Source organism: Bos mutus, chromosome 13 (genome assembly GCF_027580195.1).
Source record: "Bos mutus isolate GX-2022 chromosome 13, NWIPB_WYAK_1.1, whole genome shotgun sequence".
NCBI classification, from domain to species: domain Eukaryota; kingdom Metazoa; phylum Chordata; class Mammalia; order Artiodactyla; family Bovidae; genus Bos; species Bos mutus.
In genome coordinates, this window is record NC_091629.1 from 56,507,349 (window position 1) to 56,524,407 (window position 17,059).

Below are 17,059 nucleotides of genomic sequence, written 5' to 3' on the forward strand. Positions count from 1 at the left end.
TTTCTGGCTACTTCCTGCTGAACTGGGGCGGCGAGGGGTATTGGGCCTCCCCCTCTTGCTATAGTCTCAATCCTCAGAGTCCTTATAGCGATGTCCAAGGGTGTGTGATATTTTCCGTGGTCAGCTGTAGTTTTATATCTTTGTTGAACTGGCACTGCATGTTGTAGCTGGTTGACCTGGGCAGAGATAAAACAGGTTAGACAATGGACAGTACATGGAATAATCATAGGCATCATCAATATAGCACAACAAGGACTAGTAGGGACATTGGTCAATTTTAAACTCACATCGCCAGGATAGCTCAAGTCCCTCCTTGTTCAGAGATCAGAAGATCTATCTCCTGTCTTGGAGTACATTCTCTGTCAAGCTGTGTTGGCTCCTTAGAGTTATCCTGAGAAATCTTATCCCCAGAAACCAGATTTTGAGGGTCTTCATTAGAATGGCACTCATTGGTAGTTCTGAATAGGTATTTGAGACCTCCCAGGGGCTCACAGGTGTATCGAGTGTCCTCTTCTGTTTTCTTCTACAGCTTGACTCGTGAGTAGTGAATCCAGGAGTTATGTCCTGGTACCTTGACTGCTGTGGGGGTAGAAAGTATTACAGGGTAGGGGCCCTTCCATGTGGGCTGGAGTTGAGCCTTTGGGGACCCATCTTTCCAGACTTTAATTAGGATTTGAGTTCCTGGAGCATATAGTGGTGACTCTTTAGAATCTTTTGGGTCCTGGTTCATACCCCACAAGCGTATATCCTGTTGGAATTGCCCAATGGCCATGGTATAAGACTGGAGGGTCTAAACCTCTGGATCTAGGAAGAGGTCATTGACATAAACAAAAGGTCTCCCATATAGCATCTCATAAGGACTAAGACCAACCTGTTCCTTAGGGGCAATGCAGGTGCAGAGGAGAGCTATTGGTAAAGCCTCCTTCCATCCCAGGGAGGTCCCCTAGGTTATCTTTTTTACTGCTGATTTTAAGAATTGATTGGCTTTATACTTTTCCTGAAGATTGAGGCCTCCAGGCACAATGGAGATAATAAGTAATGCCCAATGCTTTCGAGACTCCTCGGGTGACCTTAGAAGTAAATGATGTCCCATTGTCACTTTGTAATGACCTGGGCAGCCTCAGCCTTCTCGGTCCGTGTGGGAAAGCCTTCAATCCATCCTGTGAATGTATCTATCATAACTAATAGGTATTTATACCCTTGAGAAACTGGCATCTGGGTGAAGTTCATCTGCAAGTCCTCTCCTGGGTAGGCCCCATGTCATTGGACGGGCTGGGCCAACTGGGGTCTTCGAGCTCCTTGGGGGTTGTTTAATAGGCAAGTGGGACAAGAGGAGACAACCTGTCTTGTAGTTGTTTGGAGGCCTGTTCCTCTGAAGGACCTTCCTAGTAATCTTTGGGGGGCCTTTTCTCCTAAATGAGTCGTGGCATGTAAGGAGTTCACCAACTTCCATTGGAGGTTTCCAGGCAGAAAAAGGAGTCCCTCCTTTTGGAACCACCCATATGATCTTCTTGAAAGCCCTCGCTCTTAGCTTTATGAAGGAGTTTCTGGCAAATTAGTCTGTGGAACTAAGGTGGAAATCCCTATTAGGTTATGGTTCTCTAATGCTGCTCTCCTAGCTGCCTGATCAGCTGCTTGGTTCCCTCGTGCCACTTCCATGTTCCCTTTCTGGTGTCCTTTACAGTGGGAGACTGAAACCTCAGTGGGCAGGTGGACTGCCTCCAAGAGTCGAAGAATCTGATCACTGTATTTGATTGGGGACCCTCGGGTGATCAAGTGGCCCCTTTCTTTCCAAACAGCCGCATGTGCATGTAGCACCAGAAAGGCATACTTGGAGTCAGTGTAAATGGCTATTCTTTTTCCTTTTCCCAGCTCTAAAGCTCGAGTCAGGGCTATGAGCTCAGCTAATTGGGCTGAAGTACCTGGTGGCAGAGGCTTAGCCTCTATGGTCTCAAAATTGGAGATTACTGCATACCTGGCTCTTCTTTTTCCATCCAAGACAAAGCTGCTCCCATCAGTGTACCAGATTTCCTCAGGATTGGTCAGAGGATCTTCTGACAAGCCCTCTCGGGGTTTTGTCTAGTGGTCCAAGGTTTCTAGACAAGAGTGAAAGAGGAGAGAGCCCTCGGGGGTAGGGAGGAGGGTGGCCTGGTTAACAACCTCACAAGGGGATATAGTGAGGCCTGGATTTTCCATCAGCCTTACTTGATGTCTGAGGATTCTTTGATCAGACATGCATAAATGGCCTCTCCCATTTAGGAGTTGTTTTACTTGGTGGCTGGTAAAAATAGTTTGCCCCCAAAGGAGAGTTTTAAAGCATCTTCTATCATGATTGCAATAGCTGCAAGATTTCGAAGGCAGGGGGGCCAACCTCGGGAAGTTGGATCGAGCCTCTTGGATAAGTAAGCTACAGGCTGGGGCTCAGATCCCAACCTCTGAGTTAACACTCCCAAGGCTATTCCCTCTCTTTCATGGACATAAAGTTGGAATGCTTTTTCTGGGTCTGGCAACCTCAAGGCAGGTGCCTGAGTTAAGGCCTGTTTTAGTGTAGCTTCTGCCTCCTTTTGAGGAGTTCCCCACATCAGTGGGATTGAATCATCTCGTCCCTTTAAGCTTTCATATAAACTTTCATATAAGCTTTCAATTAGACCATAGTTGGGTATCCAGATTCCACAATAACCAGTTAGCCCCAGGAAAGCTCGCAATTGTTTTCGAGTCGTGGGGGAGGGCAACTGGAGGATTCCTTGTACCCGATCAGAGGACAGCCTCCTGGACCCGTGTGTAATCTGAATTCCCAGGTAAGTGACCTTTGTCTTGACCATCTGTGCCTTAGTACGGGAGACTTTATATCCCCTTTTTGCCAAGAAGTTTAGAACCTGAATTGCATGTTGTTGGGCGCTTTTCTCATCTTGTGAGCAGATTAGTAGGTCATCTACATATTGTAATATTTTCCCATTAGGTCCCAGGTCCAGATCTAGGAGATCCCGGCTAAGGGCCTGTCCAAACAGGTGGGGGCTATCTCTGAACCCCTGAGGTAATACTGTCCAAGTCATCTGTTGGTGTTTTTCTCCTGGGGCCTCCCACTCAAAAGCAAAAAGGTATTGGGATTCTTTAGCCAGTGGTATGCAAAAAAATGCATCTTTGAGATCCAAGACAGTAAACCACTTGGCACTGGGTGGGATTTCTCCCAAGATTACATAGGGATTGGGTACTGTGGGATGGAGGGGGACTACAGCTTCATTTATAATCTGGAGATCTTGAACCATTCACCAGGTCCTGTCTTTTTTCTTTACTGAGAGGATTGGGCTGTTACATGGTGAACTGGTAGGGACCAATAGCCTACAAGCAAGGAATTTATTTATTAAAGGCTGTAGTCCCTCCCGAGCCTCTCTTTTGAGAGGATATTGTTTCCAGTCAGGAAACCAAGTGGGATCTCGGAGGACAATGATGGTTCAGCTTGGTGGGCTCGTCCAGGAATCCCCTGGTCCCACACCTGGGGGTTAATTTTGTCTTCCCATAGTTTTTGGTCCCTCTCTATTGAAGGTGTAATGGGTTCTTCAGTAGTAGCCAGGAGCTGTAGAGCTGTGGTCCCCAGTTTAGTGAGTATATCTCTTCCCAATAAGGGGGTAGGACACTCAGGGACCACCAAAAACTGGTGGGAAAATATTTGTCCATCCCAGCAACAAAGAAGTGCTCGGGTGAATCTTTTAGTAGTTGCTTTTCCTGTAGCACCCAAAATGGTACAGGTTTGGGAGGAGAAGACTCCGGAGTAGGAGATCAAGACAGAGTAGGTAGCCCCTGTGTCAACCAATAAATTCTCGGACCTACCTGCCACATCCAGTTGCACCCTTGGCTCCAGCCCCGTGATGGTTATCTGTGACAGGTGGGCTGGCTGGAGGGGCGCTTCAGTCCTCTTGAACCATCGTGAGGGTAGGCTTGGCACTTGACCTTGAGGCTCTTGAGTCCCGAGGGCAGAGTGCCGCCCAATGTCCCAGTTGATGGCATTTGTGGCAAGCCGTTCTAGGAGACTTGTCAGGGTTTGGACACTCTTTGGCCTAATGCCCCGCCTGTGTACAGATCAGGCATCTGTCTTGTGCCTTGTCCTTCAAGGACTTGGGGTTTGCCATAGGCCTTCTCTGGAGGGCGGCCAGCATCTAGGCATGCCTTGTCTGTTTGTTTCTCTCCTTCTCCTGGGCCTTGGCCTCCTCCTCCTGTTCTCTGTTATAAAAGGTATTGGTGGCTGTCTGGACCATCTCATCTAAAGAGGCAGCAGGGTCCTGCTGTTGTAGCTGCTGTAACTTAATTCTGATATCTAATGCACATTGGGACAGGAATTTGTCCTTTAAAATCACCCGTCCCTCATAAGAGTCTAAGTCCAGGTTGGTAAACTTGTGGAGTGCCTCTTTTAGCCTCTCCAGAAAGGCAGTGGGGTTCTCACTGGGCTCCTGAGTTATTGCTGAGACTGGGCAAAGTCCGACAAGTAATAGGCTTCTTTATGTTTCCATGGGTGGACTTCTTTAGGGGTGAAGTCTTTCTAAAGCTTATCCTACCCAGAACTGTTACAACCTGAGAGCCAGGCGTCCCCGGGTCAGGGTGCAGATCCCCAGGCAGACTGAGGTGTGACAGCCTCCTAGAGATCGAATCCCTGGGCAGGTCAAGGCGTGACGGCCTCCCAAGGATTGGGTCCCTGGGCAGGTCGAGGCGTGACGACCTCCTGGGACCCCTGGGACTAAAGGATCCCCGAACAGGTTGAGGCGTGACAACCTTTCGAAGACCGATCCCTAGGCAGGTCAAGGTGTGATGACCTCCTGGGACCCCCTGGACTGGAGTTTGGGCGTCCCCAAGATCTCCAGTGTGACCAGTATTGGGTAGGATTAGGGGTTGGATATTATAGAGTATTTCCTTCCCAAGGCCAGCTATTTTCTGGTTGTCTCTCCAGAAGATTGTAGAGGCAACCTTGTGGGTCTGGATGGGGCTCAGGAAAAGAGCATGAAACAGGAGGGAAGGGGCAGAGCACAAACTTTGAAAGAATGACATTAGCACAAGGGTATAATGTAAACCAATTAAAATCAATTGGGTCCAAGATGACAAGTCAAATTCAAGTAAACCTTAATCCCCAATCTATAAGCCAACAGACACACCCAGAGGTGGCAGGACAGCTCCAAGGCACAAGATCAGAAGAGGGAGGAGTGGGTGGTTCCCCAATGGCTGGGATGATCCTCTCACTCATTAGCATATGAATTCCATCCCCTCACAAAACCTAGCCAGGCCTAATATGGCCCTCGGCAATGGTTCACACCCTGAAGGGTGGCTTCTCTCTGGATCCTAACAAATCTACAATGAATTTTTGCAATGAGACATCAAGAGCCTGAGTTTCGTTAGTTTTGGCCAGGCTTGAGTCCCGGGAGAGAGCTGAAGGACAGGAGGAAAAAGCAGTGGGAAAAACATGCCAAGGAATCCCTTTCATAGCCCACTGGAAGATTTGCTAAATATCTGACCGGTGCTCAGTTTCATTGGTCTGATCTTTGGCACAGAGAAGAGAAAGGACAGAACCCCCACCGGCTTGTGTAACAGCTACTGGGGCTCAGCAGATAGTGCCCTTGGGACATGCTGAGGAGCAGCCTCTCCAGAGTCCCTCAGTTGTGCCCCTGCCGCCTGCCTGTTTGTGGGAGGTTTGAGGAAACAAGAAACAGAGATTGTAAAGGTCCCTCCAGCCATAGGAGCAAGGACCTCTTTCCTTAACCGGAGGTCTTCTGGAATCTGAGACTGGGCCGCGTGAGCTTTCTGCTGAGTTCATTTTTCGCTGTCCCGGTTTCCAGCACGATGGGCCTTCCCCTGCACTGGGTTTCCTCGCCTTCCGCTTCTAGCGCGGGAGCTTCCCTGAGTTGGGCTCCTGCTGTGCTTGGCCTCTTCTGCGCAGAGGTTGTTTCAGCCAGGTTATATCCGAGTCATGGCACCATAGATGTCATGCGAGCGTATGTTCCTCGGTTCTTTGTCTCCTCACAACAAAGATTTGGAGCTACGGACATTAAAGCCCTCGGCGCGTCACAGCTCTTGGGTCTTGGACAAACCGTGCTACAGCTCTTAGGCAAATCAGTGTTACAGCTCCATTTTTATTTATAATATAGCAGGAGAATCCAAGACTTGAAGAGAGTGGAGGAGTGCGTGGGGAGGGAGAAAGAGAGAGAGGGAAAGAGAAAGAGCTCGCACATGCACACGGGAGAGAGAGTCCGAGAGAAAGCGCTTTGGCTCCTCCTTTTATATATTTTTTCCTCCACCTGGGCTTGCCCTATGCAAATTGGGCTTAGCCAGGAGTGCTGTTTGTTCTGCCTGAAGTTTTCACTCTGGTCCTCGGACCTTTCTTTGACCTTCCTTGTCTTTTAGCCACTGCCATTTTGGACTCCTTTTCCCTAGTCTACCTACCTAACAGTTGCCATTGCCTTCTCCCACAAGGTTATCAAAGTGTGAAACGTAAAACTAGAGGCCGTGGCATAATGAGGAAGAGAATTCCATTCTGACTGGGGTCGCCAGGAAGGCTTTAAGAAAGAGGGGCCCTTTGAGCCAGCTGTTGATGATTTCCAAAAACATTTCTTGGTGACCTGAGTCTGCTTGGCCGTCTTCTGGATGCTGCATTTTACGGGGTGAGAGGACTTCAGGAGAGGGTTGGGGGTGCTGGAAGAGAGCCTTCTGCAGGGAGGTCACTATGAGGAAAGGCAGGGTGTGCCCAGGCAAGGAAGCTTATCCTTAGTTGCCGTTTGAACTGCATTTAGCCTTGACTTCTAACAAGTATCATGTTAAGTTTTCTATGTACGTTGCTTTATCACGTAAAATCAGAATGTAGTTCATTCTCCTTGTTGTACACTGTGAGGACACTGAGGCACAGAGAAGTTAAGAGGTTTGCCTAAGGTCACACAGCTAGTTTTCAGTGGGGCCTGAAATTGAATCCAGCCAATCTTAACGCTGAACCCAGGAAGAAATTATCTGGGGATTTGTTAGCATAGATTAGATTGTTTCTCAAAAAGCAAAATAGTCATCCAGTGGTTAAGACTGCTCTTCGACTGCAGAAGGCACGGGTTCAGTCCCTGGTCAGGGAACTAAGATCTCACATGCCATGCGGTGTGACCAAAACTAAAACAAAGAGCAACAACAAAACCCAGCAGCAATGTTCCCAGAGCTGCCCAGGCCTCTCTGGCATCCCTCGCCACCTGCAGCTGACAGCCAGTCAGACATTCTGGCTGCACATCTGGCTCTTTACTTGCTTGGTTTTGAGCTCCAGTGTTTGCTCTCTCACTCAGGGCTTCTCTTTGAAGAAAAGTTTGTCACCCTGCTTCACTAGCTGCTTCCAGTCCAAGCGGCCTCTGCAGTTTTGACCTGCTTTTCTCCTCATCGGGGAGGACTGGGCCGTCATAGCCACTCTTGAGTGTTGAGTGAGGGGTTCACTGGAACCGTCTGCGCATTTAGTGTCTGCAGGGCCCGGCGGTGGATGTTTCAGAGGCCTGGACGGCTCTTTTCATTGTTTGTCTTCCCACCACAGCAGAGGGCAGGCGTTCCTGGTTTATGGTTTCTCTGTGGAGCACATACGTATTTTCATTTGCACGTAACAACTTTTGAATGCAGCTCAAAAGTTGCATTATTCAAAAAGAACAGTTTTTTACTCTTTTTGAGTAACAGTTCTATTAGTTGTTAAATATTTATGTCAACTGTAGGTATTGCTCTGAGGTGACTTCATTTGTCCTTCTGGTCTTTGTTTTTTTAAGATTATTCCTTTAAAAAAAAAATTTTAATTGAAGGATGATTGCCTTACAGAATTTTGTGGTTTTCTGTCATACATCAACAAGAATCAGCTGTAGGCACACCCATGTCCCCTCCCTCCTACCTCCCTCCCCATCCCAGCCTTCAGCCTGTCACAGAGCCCCTGTTTGAGTTCCCTGAGTCATACAGCAAACTCCCATTGGCTATCTATTTTACATATGGTAATATAAATGTCTGTGTTACTCTGTCCATACATTTCCCCTTCTCCCTCCTCTCGTACCACGTCCATAGGTCTGTTCTCTTGTCTGTTTCTCCATTGCTTCCCTGAAAATAAATTCATCAGCTATCTCTTTAGATTCCATATATATGCGTCAGTATATGGATATTTATATGTGCGTCAGTATATGGGTATTTATATTTCTCTTTCTGACTTACTTCACTCTATATAATAGGCTCTAGTTTCACCCACCTCATTAGAATGGATACAAATGGATTCCTTTGGTCTTAGTTGTGGCACACAAGATCTTTAGTTGCAGGCCTGTGGGATCTAGTTCAGTCACCAGGATGCAACATGGGCCCTCTGCATGAGGAGCTTGGAGTCTCAGACACTGGACCACCAGGGAAGTCCTGATCATTTTTCTGAATTAGGTTTTGCTTGGTTTTAAGATGAGCTTCTCCACTAATCACACCCGCCACACGCCGCCCCCCGCCCCTGCCCTCCGACCAGTACATGTTGGCTCATTGTAGGAGGAAGATTGGGGCAGGTGGTGAAAGGGAAGACTTAGTGGAACTTGTTTTATTAGTAATACGGGGCTTCAGTCGTCAGCTCTGTCTGGGGACAGAAAACAGAATATCATGGCTAGGATGACCAAAGTGAGGACTGGTAGCAGGGTTCTTTGTGTGTGGATAGTAGGACTTTTATCTTAGAACTGCCTTTCATTTTGCCTTCTGGGTAGACTGAGTCATGGGGCTTCTGATTAGCAGGGATCTGAGTTCTAATCTTGCCTCCGAGGCTTTTTAATCTTGTTACCTTGGGAAGCTACTTCTTCTCTGTACCTGTTTCCTCTTCCTATGAGATTATACCCACTGCCCAGGATTGTTTTGAGGATTCAGTGAAATCAGTGCCTGCTCGAGAATCCTTATTTCTCTTCTCTCCATGGGGTCTTCTGCTCACTGCTAGGAAAGAGGCTCCCCAAACACCTGGGACTAGTAGAGGAGGTGACAGCAGTAAGCTCAGCCACGCTCCTTTCTGCAGTCACAGATCGGTGTGCTTTCTGCAAGCACCCGTGCGGAGAAACAAGCATGACCTTCGTCCACACTTGTTGGTGTTTGCTTGTTTAGATGAATTTTGAAAGGCTACACACAAGCATACAGTTTCAGTTGGTTTATTTTAATTTGCCTCGTTTCCAGAGGAGGTCAGCCAGTTGGCAGCCTGTACATGATGCAAAAGGTCAACTGAATGTTCGAGAGAAGGGAGGGAAAGGGGAAGTGCAGTAAAAAAAATGATCTCTGGGGAAAGGTCAGCATGCGACTCCATAAACCCCTTCCTACTGCTCTCCTTGCACTGCAGCCTCGCTGGCTGCCCTGCCGTTCTCTGAAAATGTGTCGCCCCCTTCCCCGTTCTCCTTACTGACCTCTGCCCGGGACGGCGCTGAGGGTGGCCGCACGCCCTGGCCCTGCCTTCACTCGGGGCGGCTGGGACCAGCGGCACTCCCACCCCTGCCCTGTCTCTCTCCTGATCTGCTTTTCTTCCTAATGCTTATTAATCCCCAGCATCATGGCTTTTGTTTATTGGGTGTCTCTCTTCTGCTACAGTGTCAGTCCCATGAGGGTGTGCCTTGGTCTCTTTTTTTTCCCCTGCTGCTGGACTCCTGGCGGATAAAACTGTCTGGCACACAGTAGGTGTTCAGTAAATGGAGTGAACGAACGCGCAGAAGTGCATATCCTGCGGCTCTGTTGAGACTTCCCGTTTGATTCCTGTCTCTTAATGATGAAAACAAATAAGGAAACACAATGAGTTGTAGAATTCACAGTGTCCAATGGGTAAAAATTAGAAGCCTGTTCAGGAGAAGCCTGATAGGAAAGTTGACAGATAGGAAAGTTGACAGAACTTTCCCTCTCAATGCTCAATAAAGTTGCACTGTCTACTACAATAGAGATGTCTGAAAGGCTCATTCCATTGCATGTAACAGCACATTTTGTGTGATTTTAATTTTTTTTGCCAAGATGCTACGCTGCCTGATTCTGTGGAGAAGAGCATCGTGTGATCAATTAGACGTGCTTTGCCTTGGTGTCTCATCCTGATTCCCACGTTTTTATCTTCTTCTCTACACAGGGCTTATGAACAGCTCAACGTGAAACATGAACCTCTCCAGCTCATCCAGCCTCAGTTTGAGACGCCGCTGCCAGCCCTTCAGCCAGCAGTGAGTTGGTGTGGGTGGAGCATCTGGCTGCAGAGCCTCGACGTCTGCCCTTCCCTTGCTAGCTGGCCTCATGTGGAACAGGCCTCCTCGTGGGGTCACGTGTCTCTGGCTCTAAATATGCACAGAGACCAAGCCTGTTAGTATTCTGCAGGGACTTCCATTTGATGTGGTCCTCAACTGAGGAATCAAGGGCCTGATTCTGTTTAATAGCCTCTCTGGCTATTAAACATTTCCCATCCTGTTGGGTTAGAGGGCATATGTGAAAATTCCTGGGTGAAGAGGAGGAAGAGCTTTGTGCTAGAAAGCTTTGAGCTTTCCAGGCAGCAGGCACTGAGATTCACAGCACAGTTCTCATAGCCCAGGGGCCAACCATGTGTCTATAGGTTATAAACATTCCAGTTCAACATGAGCTCCACTTGCCTTTGGAACTGTCTTATGCTGGACTTTTCCCTGGTGGTTTAGTGGCTAAGACGCCACGCTCCCAATGCAGGGGGCCCAGGTTTGATCCCTGGTCAGGGAACTAGATCTCACAGGCTGCAAATAAAATCCCACAACTAACACCCAGTGCAGCTAAATAAATAAATAAATGAATATTTTAAAAATTTGTCTTATCCTCCTACCTTCTGGAATGTTACAAGGCAGTTAACTGGCTACAGCTTGGTAGCTTGAAAATCGGCCATGGTGGAGGTGTTTATAGAACAGAAAATGACAAATGCTACAGATCAGGCCTCTTGTTTTAAATGATAGCTCAGCATTTAGCAGCACACTACTGGTTCACACCTGTGATTTCTGGCTCTAAGTTCAGCACTTTCTATATTAATCTACATCCGTTCCCCCAATTTCTGTCACGGTTAGATGAGAAAGTCAAAAGGTCAACACAAATAAAAGCCTGAGAAGCGCCAAGCTTTGTGTCTTTGAACAAGTTAATGGGCGCTGGGACCCCAGCTTGGTCAGTTCGGTGGTGCGGTTGGAGCTGGCTCTGCTGGGTTGCTTCCACTGGGCCGCCATCGTGCTTCCTATGGCCTCACGGGCGGAGGGGCGACAGGCGCTGGGCGTCTCATCCTCTTGTTTTCCTCCTGTCTCCTTCCGGTCAGTTATGGCTCTGGATACGCTCTTTCATAAAAGACCTCATTGCCTTTTAGGTTTTCCCTCCTAGTTTCAGGGAATTACCACCTCCTCCGCTGGAGCTATTTGACTTAGATGAGACGTTCTCCTCTGAGAAGGCCCGGCTTGCTCAGATTACCAATAAGTGTGAGTTTGGTCAAAATTTTTTTTTCTTTTCTGAGTTTTACTAAATTGTGAATTTCTGAGATTTGCCATGAGAGAAAGTTTACAGTTTGTTTAGGGAGAAGAAAATAGGAATGGGAGTATTTAAAATGACAGTTTTGTTTATTTCATGTAAATGTTGTTGACTGTAAGAGCTCAGCTTTAATTCCTGCGCATCTTTATCTCTGACCTGTTGAGTGACCCCAGGATGAATCCTGACCTTGGCTACCACATAGCAAATCTAAGCCAGTGGTCATAGGAGCACTTGAATAAGAAGGTTAGGGCCAATTACAGAGGCTTCAGATTGGAAGGGGTCCTGGAGAGTCCAGTGCGCCCACCCTGACCCATGCGTGAGGAAAGGCCCCGGGCTACACAGCTGCTCGGTGAGTGGTGCTCCCGACTCTCAGCCCTGGGCTCCTCCTGACGTGCCCTGCCTCCAGCACAGCACGTGGGCCTGCACACGTGTGCTCAGAGACATAAAAGTAACCGTCCATTTTGAGGCAGTGACCCCACTCCTGGGAATCTAACCTAGGGAGACAAATGAAGGTATACAGATGAGACTACTACATTATTTATTTAATAAATAAAATACAGTTGGGAATAGCCTTAGTGTTCAGTCATAGGGGAATGGTAGTAAACTGTGCCATATTCAGTCAGTGGGATAAAACATACTCATTATAAAAGAGCTTTACAAAGCCCGGGGGGTGACACTGAGTGAATTGGAGATTCCTAAATGAAGAAAGCAAAATATAAAACTGTACTTGTGGTAGGATCTCAACTATGCAAACATCTATATATGCTCAGAGACCAGAAAGGAGTATGCAAAAATGAACATAGTTAAATGTCAGACATTGCATTTCTGTTCCATTCCAGATATTGTGGCAGGTGCTGGGCAATCAGATATTAGTAAGACCCAGTAAGTACCCTGTAGGAATAACAGTCCTGTGAAGGATTAGATGCTTTGACCCAGCATTTCTGATTCTAGCAGTCTATCTTCCAGAATTTCTTGTAGAAAAAAAAAAAAAAAAAAAAGGTACAGCTATAGAGCTATTAACTGTATCATTCAGAAAATTGACAACAGTCTAACAGCCTATCAGGAGGAAGACTGGTTAAAAAAATATGAAACAAACTGTTGAAAGATGAGCATAGGCTTTGACATGGAATATCCATGTTACACCATTAAATGATAAAGACAACTTAGAGAACTATTGTAGTCTGATCCTTACACATGGAGGGATTTTTTTTACACATGTAGATATGCAGGCATACATAGCATTATTTATCCTAGATAATATTGGTGAGGGTTAGAGTGAGATATCATTTATACCATAGCTTTACAAATGCAAGTCAGAGGGGAAAAAGAAAAGAAGTTACAGTCTAGTATAACAAGGGCAGTAATGACTGTCCATTCTTGATATACAGCCAGAAATCGTTTCAGAGAATTATGGGTGATTTTTTCTTTCATTCCTTTTCTATAACATTGCTATAATAAATGCTTTTTAAAATACCCATATGTCCTTCTCATAATGGTCCCTGCGGCATTCAGAGGATGGTAATTTCATTTCCTGCTGGCTGCTCCTCCTCTTTGTAATGTAGGAATGCCAGATCTGGGAATAGTGAGCCAGAACCAGTGCAGCTTTATTCTGTCTAGGAGTGTCACACTTCTGGCCTACTAATTTACAAAAACAGCACATCAGAGATCTCTACAGTCTATCACTGTTTGAGTCCTTTGGTCACATTACCCAAGGGAGAGGTGAGTGATCTTGAGAGATGTAGGAACCCTACAGGGATACCCAGACCACAATAAGTCTGTACTTGGGGCAGGGCAGAATCAAGGATGAATCTAACCACTGCAACTGTGCTCAGGTACTGAAGAAGACCTGGAATTCTATGTCAGGAAGTGTGGTGACATCCTTGGAGTCACCAATAAACTCCCAAAGGACCGGCAAGATGCTAAACATATCCTTGAGCACATCTTCTTCCAAGTGGTGGAGTTCAAGAAGTTGAACCAGGTACAGAGCCCAGAAGGCCCACTCAAGTGGTCAAGTGGGGATATCATCCACAAACTAGACTTCCCATGGTCTGTACCATTCATTCATTCTGTCGGTATTTCACTGTCTACTAGGTGGACACACAGGTGACGGTCCCTGCGCTTATGGGATGTGTATTCTAGCTGGAGGAGACTGACAGTAGACAGACAACACAGTATCTTAAGTATTAAACCACACAGGATGCCAGGAGATGAAACGTGGTATAAACCAGAGCAGGCTCAGAGGGGTCAGTGTACTGAACGTGGCAAGATTCAGGGGTGGTCAGGGTGGGCCACACACACTGCAGAGCTGGCATGGGAGCCAGGACTTGAAGGTGTCCAGGGGCTGGCCATGGAGATAGCTGGGAGATGAGTGTCCCGGGCAGAGAGAAGACCTGTGCAGAGTCCCTAAGGCGGGACTCTGCTTGGCTCGTTTGAGGAACAGCAGTGATGCCTATGTGGCAGACGAGAACTTAGCCAAGGACAGAGCAGCAGGATGTGAGGACAGAAACCATCTTGCCCTGGACTAAGGACTTAACATTTATTATGCCAGGCCTTCATCTTATCTGTCCCTGGACAGGATTTCTAAAATTAAATGCCCAACCACTGCTGGTAAATGGATATTCATTTATATACTACTGATTGGAGAATAAGCTGGTTCCATTTTTATGGACATATTTTTTAGGATATTCAGAAGCCTTGAAATACATGGATACCTCTGACCCAGCAATTTTAATCCTCAGAATTTGTCTTAATAATACAATCCTGGGACTTCGCTGGCAGTTCAGTGGTTAAGACTCCACACTTCCACTGCAGGGGGCACAGGTTCAATCCCTGGTCGGGGAACTAACATCCCAAGTACCACACCACACAGCCAAAAAATAAAAAAATAATACAATTCTGAATATATGTAGATTTACCAGTCAGAACGCTCAGCGAAGCATTGTTTTCATAGAAGAAAACCATCAGTAGGGAACTAGTTAAGTACCTAGGGTGCATGCATAAGATTAAGAATGTTTAGAAGGATGTTCAAGCACTTGGGAAGACATTCATGATACAGCAGTGGGATGGGGGGAGAGGGCTATAAAACAGTAGAAGAGAGTCTGTTTTTCACACACACGCAGATTCTAGATGCTGAATAGAAAGACTGATTAGGATCTGAGCCATTGCTGGTGGGCACTGGCACTGCTGGGTATTCATACTGCAGGCCTCAGGTGTGCTAGCATGGTGCTAGATGTCAGGGTTATGGCAGTGAATGCAGTCCTTGCTGTCTGAGCTCCATGCAGTGGGCAAGGCAGGAATATATGGGCATTTACAGTGCTCTTCAGATAAGTGCCAGGAAGGCACCTCAGAGGCAAGGTGTTGAAAACCTGCTCAGCACTGACATGTGGGGCAGGGGAGAGGCAAGTAAATTCCCAGCAGTACTTACGCTGGTGGCAAGGCAGGGTCAGGCCCCCAGGGCCAAGGTAAGAAGTCTGGTGTGGTGTTTCCATCAGTACCTTCAACTGTATTTGCTCCCCATTCATGGTGGGTAGTGGGTTGTGGTCAGAGCCCTATCTGGTCATGAAAGCTTGATCCTTGGCCTGGATGTAGCCTTAAAGCCAGAGATTACCCATGTCCCAATCAGAACCGCTCATCAAAGAGTTCACATTTTAGGTTTTGAACTGAAATACTAACATTCTGTCTTATTCCCTCCTCCAGGAACATGACATTGACACACGGCATTCCAGAACAGCTTCTGAGGACCAAGCCTCTTGAAGCATTTTCTGCCTCCCGATTCTTTGTAAACTTTTTGAATTATCCCTGTTTTTTATGAAAACTGTCTATACAGTCCTTCCTCTCTGACCTGTGGGAAGATCTGTGCATCTTCTGTAGTTCCCAGAGAGGGACAACATTTCTTATGTAAGATATGTTCCATTTTTTAAATTAAATGTTTGAATCTGTACTTTGATAATTGATGCATCAGTCTTTCATTGAAATCTTTCCTTTCCAGTTCTAGATGTGATTTTATCAAAAGCATAAATAATTCTCAAACCTATGAGTACTGTACAGCTTTTCTAGTTCAAAAGGATAGAAAATAAACTTAACCCACAGTCTGTGTGCCCCACTATACCTATGAATAGGCCTCCCAGGGGGCACTAGTGGAAGGTAAAAGAGTTGGTAGGTATCTTCCTTACATGGATCACTCACTCCTTCACCTCCCAGCTGCCCACAGGCTCAACCATTTGGAGGCTGTTGTCTTAGCCCACAGTTTGTCCCCCTCCTTTGAGCTCCTGAACCACTCAGTTTTATCATTTTAGGTTAGAATGTAGGACAAAAGGTGATCATCTGTCCCACGGACAATGGGAGAGATTGTACTTGCTTGAGCATGACAGTCAATACAGAAATGCACAATGTGCTGGGTACACTAGGAACCAGCTTTAGGGAAAGCCTGAAAGACAAAGATTGCAGATCCACCACCATGTATGTAAGGGATGTGGTTCAGTGGGAGTAGCTTAGCTGGTGGGTTCTGTAAAGGTAGGAAGCGTGCAGGGAAGCCCCTTAGGGGGCGTCATACCAAGAGGAAATAACAAGGGCAGGGATTTAAGATGCTGTTGTAGGGACTTCCCTGGCTGACCAGTGATTAAGACGACTCAGCACTTCCAATGCAGGAGGCACAGCTTTGATCCCTGGTCAGTAAGCTAAGATCCCTAGGCCTAATCCAGTAAGCTAAGATCACAGGCCTTTGTGGTACAACCAAAAAAATTAAAAAAAAAAAAGATTCCTAAGATGCTGTTGTAAGAAAACTGGCATTCTGAAATAGATTTGGTCTGGGTGTTGAAGGTCAGGTTGGCAACATTTTGAGCGTCACTGCCTGGAACAGTGGTGAAGCTAATGGAAGATGGGGATTCTAAAGGGTGAGCTTGTTTGGAGTGTAAGAACCGGCTGAGACAATGGTAATTCATGGAAGTGATAAATAACCAGTCAATAGCTGCTGCTGCTGCTGTCACTTCAGTCATGTCCGACTCTGTGCGACCCCATAGACGGCAGCCTACCAGGCTCCCCCGTCCCTGGGATTCTCCAGGCAAGAACACTGGAGTAGGTTGCCATTTCCTTCTCCAATGCATCAAAGTGAAAAGTGAAAGTGAAGTCACTCAGTCATGTCTGACTCTTAGTGACCCCATGGACTGCAGCCTACCAGGCTCCTCCGTCCATGGGATTTTCCAGGCAAGAGTACTGGAGTGGGGTGCCATTCCCTTCTCCGAGTCAATAGCTAGAAGTCCCTAAATGAGGCTTAGAAAAGATGTCCAGTACCTTAGTTTTTCACATGGAGTTGATCACTGAAGCCAGAATACACTGTCAAGGAATGAACTTTATTTTTAATTTAAAACCTTGGGATGAGACTCAAGTCACATCCTGAATTTCAAGACTTATTTATTCATGTTAAAGCTGTGTTTGTAGGCTTCCATTCTCTCACACACTCAAGCCCTTGTGCAGGGCCTCCTCGAGTGACCCAGCCAGAGCACTGTGTTGGGGACGGGGGAGACCACTTTGATGAAAGGGCAGAATCTGGGAGCCTGCTGGGGACAAGCAGCTAGGGAACAGCATA

At 46.8% G+C, this 17,059-nt stretch overlaps 1 protein-coding gene across 2 annotated transcripts in view; it reads left to right on the forward strand.

Annotated features, from left to right (window-relative positions):
* IFT52 (intraflagellar transport 52) overlaps positions 1 to 15,424 on the forward strand; it is a 38,129-nt gene extending 22,705 nt beyond the window's left edge. For both annotated transcript variants that reach the window (XM_070381766.1, XM_005909732.3), the window contains exons 11-14: positions 10,088 to 10,175; positions 11,318 to 11,426; positions 13,308 to 13,453; positions 15,172 to 15,424. In XM_070381766.1, the coding sequence (XP_070237867.1) occupies positions 10,088 to 10,175; positions 11,318 to 11,426; positions 13,308 to 13,453; positions 15,172 to 15,228 (400 nt within the window). In that variant the 3' untranslated portion in view covers positions 15,229 to 15,424. The remainder of the gene's footprint in view (positions 1 to 10,087; positions 10,176 to 11,317; positions 11,427 to 13,307; positions 13,454 to 15,171) is intronic.
* The last annotated feature ends 1,635 nt before the right edge of the window (positions 15,425 to 17,059 follow it).